Source organism: Chiloscyllium plagiosum, chromosome 31 (genome assembly GCF_004010195.1).
Source record: "Chiloscyllium plagiosum isolate BGI_BamShark_2017 chromosome 31, ASM401019v2, whole genome shotgun sequence".
Classification (NCBI taxonomy): Eukaryota; Metazoa; Chordata; class Chondrichthyes; order Orectolobiformes; family Hemiscylliidae; genus Chiloscyllium; species Chiloscyllium plagiosum.
The window spans coordinates 18,950,565-18,958,858 of record NC_057740.1 but is presented as its reverse complement, the minus strand read 5'-3'; the positions used below and the strand labels follow the sequence as shown (position 1 = coordinate 18,958,858).

At 41.7% G+C, this 8,294-nt stretch overlaps 1 protein-coding gene across 1 annotated transcript in view; it reads left to right on the top strand.

Annotated features, from left to right (window-relative positions):
- The window catches only part of myo1f (myosin IF), a 139,777-nt gene that overhangs the window by 127,307 nt on the left and 4,176 nt on the right, over positions 1 to 8,294 (top strand). Inside the window, exons 23-25 of the mRNA XM_043721608.1 lie at positions 1,433 to 1,516; positions 2,550 to 2,763; positions 5,584 to 5,747. Coding sequence (XP_043577543.1) covers positions 1,433 to 1,516; positions 2,550 to 2,763; positions 5,584 to 5,747 — 462 coding nt within the window. The remainder of the gene's footprint in view (positions 1 to 1,432; positions 1,517 to 2,549; positions 2,764 to 5,583; positions 5,748 to 8,294) is intronic.

The window sequence follows — 8,294 nt, the reverse complement described above, 5'->3', positions numbered from 1 at the left end:
GCCCACACCTCCTCCCTCACTTCTATCCAAGGCCCTAAAGGAGCCTTCCACATCCATCAAAGTTTTACCTGCAAATTCACTAATATCATTTATTGTATCCGTTGCTCCCGATGCGTTCTCTACATTGCGTTCTCCTCGCAGAGCGCTTTCGGTAACATCTCCGAGACACCCGCACCAATCAACCACATCGCCCAGTGGCTCAACATTTGAACTCCCCCTCCCACTCTGCCGAGGACATGGAGGTCATGGGCCTCCTTCAGCGCCGCTCCCTCACCACCAGACGCCTGGAGGAAGAACGCCTCATCTTCCGCCTCGGAACACTTCAACCCCAGGGCATCAATGTGGACTTCAACAGTTTCCTCATTTCCCCTTCCCCCATCTCACCCAAGTTGCAAACTTCCAGCTCAGCACTATCCCCATGACTTGTTCGGACTTGTCCTACCTGCCTATCTCCTTTTCCACCTATCCACTCCACCCTCCCCTCCCTGACCTATCACCTTCATCCCCTCCCTCACTCACCCATTGTACTCTATGCTACTTTCTCCCCACCTCCCTCGATTTCGCTGCTCCTTGGATGCTGCCTGAATTGCTGTGCTCTTCCAGCACCACTAATCCAGAAGCTTTTACCTACCGGCCTGCCCTAATATCTGTGTGTTAAATTTTGTTTAGAAATATGCCTGTTTGCAGTTCTGAAGAAGTGTCACTGGACTCAAAATGCTAACTCTGCTTTCTTTTCACAGATGATGCCAGACCTGCTGAGTTTCTCCAGTAATTTATGTTTTTGTTTTAGATTTACAGCATCTGCAGTTTTTTATTTTGTTTCAATGTAAATGCAAGTGCTATTGCTCTTGTTGCATGGTGTATATCGCATAATCAACACTTTCTAATTTAATTCAATTATATATGTTAGTTGTTCACTGCATTTAACATGCAGATCTATTTGGGTCCACAGATCCTGCTTAGATCTAGCCCAGGGTTGGGGGTGGGGGACGGTGACAGGAATATTCACCATGAATTCCTCCCATCAAACGGTTATAGTCTGCATTTCATTATTATGCTACACTGAACATATTCTAAGCCAAATAAATCTATTGTTTATATGTCTCAGACATTAAGGTTAACTACTGCAAGTGTAAACTCAAAACTATCTATTTTCTCCCCCACCTATCCTTTTGCTACCCATTCCACTATTCTCTAGAACTACTCAATTTCCCAGCCCTTTGTTACTCCCACACATTCTTCCAAGTTGTTAGAAATATAAACGTTCTCTGAAATAATTGCATATTGCCAGCAATGCTTGCTGACATGCACTGAGAATGAAGTTTTTGCATTGTTTTGGAACTGCATTTACACTGAATTACTAAACGGCTGACATTGCATAGTAGCTGGCCACACCCGCTACTAATGTTTTCTTTTCCCTTCTTTGTAATAGAGCCAACAAGGAAAGGTGTTGTTGTACAGAGCAGAGGGTTTACCCAAAGTCCTCCAAACAGAGCAGCCCCACGACCACCACCAGGTAAGAAATGGTGCAAAAGAATCAATTTATGTAAATAAGCAAAGCAAGAAAAGTACAAACAACCTCTTTGCCTTTGTCACGTTGACAAATATATAGCAGCTTCCAAATATTTCCTCTGTCTATAATAAAATGATAAACTGATGAAAGAAAGCCTGTTACCAAAATATCCACGCATCACAACAGAACTGCTAGAATGACAAATTTTGGAGGGAACAACAATTATATTGCAGATTGGTTAGCAAATGGACGCTAATTGGTAGAGGCATTGCCATGGACAATGTATGAAGGAACGGTTAACTGCCAACATATTAAATTAATTATCTGTAGAAATGTTGATGCAAATTGAACACTGCATATCTTCCTGCAATTGAAACAGGGCTCCTTCCAAGCTTTTTCCTCATCTTTACTATCTGGGATCTGGACATTCTTAAACAGCAAGGAACGGTAAAATTAGCCTTCCTCATCTCGATCACTGTGGTTGTAAAAAAAGACTGTGGCTGAAGATCTCGTTGTTTCCTTTTCTTTTTAAGGATTAAAGAGGCTAAGCAATAACTCATGCTGTAGCAGAGAAAAAAACACATTTCACATAAATAGAATAATGCCAGCATTAAAACAGATTGAAAGATTTCATGTGACTATGTTAAACGCTGCTCCTTGGATGCTGCCTGAACTGCTGTGCTCTTCCAGTACCACTAATCCAGAATTTGCTTTCTAATACAATCTATAATCGTTTAGTTGTCTGAGACCCTACAATAATTTATAATAACAATAGGAACAATATGAACACTGCTGAAACTTACTGATGTAAGTAGTAGGGCACTGCAGCAAAGTAATGTGTGTATCTGTGATGTATGTGTTTGATGTGCTGTTGTATGTTATATCTCACTATTCATTGTACTGCTCCAAATTTGTTACATTTCACTTGTCTCACAATTGACCACTGCAGGACTGCACACAGAAAGTTTAATGCTCATCCCAAACAGAATTTCAAAGAATGAGGTCTTTCTAACAATTGCTATTTTCCTTATTTAAGGGCAATGTCGGAATGGTGCACCAAGATTCCCGCAAAATAATCAGATGAAACAGGATCAAACCTATTCCAGACCCGTGAAAGGACCAAGAATATCCACCATCAGTTCTGAAATGCCTTCACTGCCAAAACAAGGTGCAACCACTAAAGCAAGAACAACGACGAACATGGATGCTAATATGGAATTCATGAAGGTTCCTGATCAGGGAGTTGCAGGGTAGGTCACAAAATACGCCACGTAGAAGGAAACAGGGCCAAATATAAGTAGTCCAGCACTGTTAATATTATGTGTATCCCTGATTCAAATCCCACCAAAGGACTTCAGCACCTAATTAAAACCAACCTAGTGCTTGAATTATGTGATGCTGTTAGAGTCATATTTTGTTGTATAAGTCACTATGCAATAGCATAGGACGTTTTATTACATTTGAGATAATATATAAATGCAAATTGTTGTTTGTGGTGATGCTTTTCTGTGCAACAAGTTGTTCATTTGAAGACCTGTATCACATAGAATTATTACAGGTTGAAAGCAGCTGTTCAGCCCAGAGTCCACACTCACCCTCAGAAAAGTATTCCACCCTCACCTAACCCCATAGCATACATCCCCCATGGCTAATCCATCTTGCCTGCACATCCCTGGACAATTTAGCATGGCTAATCCACCTAATCTGCACACCTTTGGACTGTGGGAAGAAAATGGGGCTCCCGAGGGAAACCCATGCAGACGTGCAAATCCTACACAGTCAGTCACTCGAGGCTGAGGTTGAACCCAGGTCCCTAGCACTGTGAGGCAGCAATGCTAACCGCTGAGCCACCATACCACTCTGAACTTCACCATCAGTGGGATTTATGGTCACTTTTTTCTCAAGAGAAAGATTTTGGATTTAAGTTATGTTGATTTTGTTAAACTATAAAAGAAGAACACCGATGCACACAAACATAGGGATGAATCAGAATTGGGCCATTCAGTCCCTCAAGCCTAACCTGCCATTCAACAACATCATGCCTCATCTGACTTTAATCTCAAATCTAAATCTAATTCCTGTCTACCCTTGGTAACCTTTCAACCCCTGGCTTTAAAAAGAATCTATCCACCTCTACCTTAAAAAATATTTAAGGACTATGCTTCCACTGCCTTTTTAGGGAGAGAGTTACAGAGACTCACATCCCTCTGAGAAAACCAAGAATCTCTGTTATAGATGCCTCCTGGTTTTTAAACAATTACCTGTAATTCTAGATTCTCCCATAACAGGGAACATTCTCTCCACATCTACTGTGTGCAGAATCTTCAGCAGCTTGTATGTTTCAATCAAGGCTTTTGCCTATCCTCGGATGCTGCCTGAACTGCTGTGCTCTTCCAGCACCACTAATCCAGAATCTGGTTTCCAGCATCTGCAGTCATTGTTTTTACCTCAATCAAGGCACCTCCTACTCTTTGAAACTCCAGAAGATACGAGCCAATAAGATAACCCACACACTCCAGGTCTGAGCCTGCATTTAAAAAGTACACCACTGCAAGCATTGAAAAATATTTATTAAAATCAAGTCAACACCGCTTGCAACCAGAAAGTCTGAGAAGGTGTTGGTGATTTTGAGTCCCTGTGAGAGAGCAGCCTAGAGACCAGCCAGTCCATTTGGGAGCAGGAGCTCCAGCTTTTCCAGGCGTCATTAATATTCAACTGGCTGGCCACCTGACCAAAGTGCCTATCAAATAGTGGGAATGATGGAAATTTGGGTGGTAATCCAAAGTAAATGAGGGTATGTGAGTTCAAAGGTTTCGAAGTAGCAGTGCTCAGGGCAAAGAGCCGATGCTTTCCTTGCAGACTACCACAAAGGACATCTTACTTATTCCCCTCAGTGATCTGAACAGGTTTATACTGCCTGATCAATGGCAGAAACCAGGTTTACAGGATAGGATAGCAACAGTGTTCCATTGACCCAAAAGAACAATGATCTGCACAAATGTATGAGGCTCAAATCAGGGACCTTACTAAATTGGCTCAATCTAAGCCATCATACCCGTGTGTACTGTACCATAATGGTAACGTTGATAGACCAGCAAAGCAGCAGTTGTGAATTCAAGTCCCATTGTGCTAAGTTCTAAAAATGTAGATTCAACAAAATGTTCGAGGAGAAAGTGAGGACTGCAGATGCTGGAGATCAGAGCTGAAAATGTGTTGCTGGAAAAGAGCAGCAGGTCAGGCAGCATCCAAGGAGCAGTAGAATCGACGTTTCGGGCATGAGCCCTTCTTCAGGGAGAAGGGCTCCTGCCCGAAACGTCGATTCTCCTGCTCCTTGGATGCTGCCTGACCCGCTGCGCTTTTCCAGCAACACATTTTCAGCTCATTCAACAAAATGTGGCCATTTGTGGGCTGGAGCCAAGAAGTACAGCTGAATTGTTTGTGAAAACTCAACAGGTTCCATTATCTTTCAGGATTCCTAACATTCCTATCTGGGCCGGTCCAAGTCTACAAAGCTGGTACTTGAGACACTTAGCAGTGGCTGAATTTCTTTTCTAATTCACTTGGGTGGCATGGTAGCTCAGTGGTCAGCACTGCTGCCTCACAGCGCCAGGGATCCAGGTTTGATTCCAGCCTCAGACAACTATCTGTGTGGAGTTCACACATTCTCCCCATGTCTGCATTGGTTTCCTCTGGGTGCTCCAGTTTCCTCCCACAGTCCAAAAGTGTGCAGGTCACGTGAATTGGCCATGTTAATTGGCCCATAATGATCAGGGATGTGTAGGTTAGCTGCATTGGTCAGGGGAAGTGTCGAGTAATAGGAGTAGGGGGGGGTGGGTCTGAGTGAGATGCTCTTCAGAGGGTCAGTATGGTCTTGTTGGGCCAAGTTTCCAAAACTGTAGGTACTCGATGATTCATTCATGAGATATAAGCTTTGTTGGCCAGGCCAGCATCACTGGGCAAGATGGTGGCAAGCTGCTTACCAAAATCACTCATATCCTGAATGCAAATAATATTTGAAGAAATTATACTTCAGGGTGCATTGAATCTCTTGTTGTTAATGGTTTTTGTAGAATGCAAAGAAGAAGAAGTGTAACTCAAAGACCTCTGCCTGGTGTGGGCCGCCCAAAACCACAAACACACCGTCCAAGATGTCGGGCACTTTATCAGTACACAGGTCAGGATGTAGATGAAATCAGTTTCAATGTCAATGACGTCATTGAAATTCTTCTTGAAGGTAAGAATATGCAGCTGTTAAAAAAATATAATTTGCTGATCACAGCCAGGAAACAAAGAATAAATTTTAGATTCAAAGCACTGTTGCATCTTTCTTTCCTAAATGTTAAATACTGAATATTTACAATTGAAGTACTATATATGAATTGACCCCTATATTTGCTTATTCTAATGAGAGCTCTAGCTAGATCTTGAAAATTTCAAACTATTTCTCTCTGATTTCAACAGTTCAATTTATGGAAATATTGCTGGAGACAGTATCACGGTTTTCCTGATTTAAATGACTTACCATTTCATGCAAAATGAGTTGTCAAGTGAATACACAACCGAGTCAATCACATAACATTGCCAATGTTTGAAATGACGCGGCTTATTTCTCTCTCTGCCATCTGTGACCTTGAAGAAAACAAAGTTGAACAGTATGAATATGTTCTTCGGCCCATCCCCAGTAATCACCCACCAAGGAGTTATGTTGAATTAAGTTATTGGCCTATCCTGCAAATTCCCTGATACCCTTACAATTTTAAACATATGAAAGAGAGCACCAGTAGGCCATTTGGCCCTTCAAGCCTGGTCTACCATTCCATACAATCATAGTGGTTCTGTTTGCGTTCTGAGTTCCACATTTCCAGCTGTCATATTAATTTTTCATTCCCTTACCTAAGAGGAATCTATCCACCTCTGTCTTAAATATATTCACAGATCTCAGTTCTCCACAATCTGAGATAGAGAGTTCCAAAATCATCTAACTCTCAGAGAAGAAATTTCACCTCATCTCTCTTATAAAAGGGCAGTCACTCATTTTAAAAGATTGTCCCATAATTCTCTATCCTCCACAACTGCAAACATCCTTTCCATATCCATCTTCTCAAAACCATTCAGGGTCTTATAAATTTCAATCAAATCACCCCTCAGTCCTCTGAACTCTAGTGAAAACAATCCGCTCATTTCCGGTATCAAACTAATAAACCATCTTTGAACCACCTTTAATGCATTTATATCCTTCTCTAAATTAGGAGAACAAAACTGCACATAGTACCCAAGATGTGGTCTCACCAATGCATTTTATAACTATATACCTTTACTTTTATTTGCAACTTCTCTTATAGTAAAGTAAAGCATCCTAATAGCTCTTTCAATCACTTGCTGTTCCTGAATACTAACCTTTTGTAATTCATGCATTAGAACACTTGATCTCTCTGCACCTTGGAATTCTGCAATGGCTCTCTATTTAAGTAATACTCTGCTTTGTTATTCTTCCTGCCATAGTGAAAAACTTTGCATTATCACACATTACACTCCATCTGCCAGATTTTTGCTCACACACTTCGCCTGCCTATAGCCACCTGCATACTTGCTATGTTATCTTCATGACATTTCCTACCTACAGAGTCATAGCGTCATACAGCACGGAAATGGACTCTTTAGTCAATTAGACCATGCTGAACGTAATCCCAAACTAAACTAGCCTCACCTGCTGCTCCTGGCTCATATCCCTCCAAACGTTTCCTATTCATGTACTTATCCAAATGTCTTTTAATGTGATGACTTATATGAATTGGAACCAGTTGGGCCCAGCCCAAATCCTATGGGTCCCCATTCATTGCATACTGCCAATCTAGGAAAGACTGTTACCACTACACCATGAGCATTAAACTGCATAATAGATTTTTGTGTGGAACCTTTTCAAAAGCCTTCTGGGAATCCAAATAGATTACACTAACCATGTTTCCTTTACCTGCAGCACATGTTATTCCTTCAATGAATTCCAATAAATTGTTAAAACGGGAGTTCCCTTTCACAAAACCATGCTGACTCTTCCTGATTGAGTTTTTGCAAGTGCCCAGTTATAACTTCCTTAATTATTGATTCTGATAGTTTCCCCATAACAGACATCCCACTAACTGGCCTGGAGTTTTTCAGCCTCCTTTCCTTATTTCCTTGCTGCTTGATCTGAGTGTGCTATAATTACATTTAATCAGCAATTTTTAAAAATTTCAAAAATATATTTTATATCTTTATATACATACATAATGACTAGAGCAATTTGATTCTTTACGGTCTTGACAAAAGGAGAACTAACAACCCCAAGGCATTTCTTACTTATGTAAGATTATATTTACATACATTTGGGGCACCAGGAGGGTCCGATAACTGAACAGACCTCCGTGGTACTTTGGCTGAAAGACCACAGATGGCAGTCTTTTCCCACTGTGCCTTGGCAGCAGCTGCCCCAAGCTTTAGTGTGTCCCTCAATGTGTAGTCTCCTGGACCTTAGAATGTGCCAGTCTGCTACACTAGGTCCAGGTCAACTCCTTGTTCTGGAAGGAGAAAGTGAGGACTGCAGATGCTGGAGATCAGAGCTGAAAAGTGTGTTGCTGGAAAAGCGCAGCAGGTCAGGCAGCATCCAAGTAGCAGGAGAATCGATGTTTCGGGCATAAGTCCTTCTTCAGGAATGAGGAAGGTGTGCCAAGCAGGCTAAGATAAAAGGTAGGGAGGAGGGACTTGGGGGAGGGGCATTGGGAATGCGATAGGTGGAAGGAGGTTA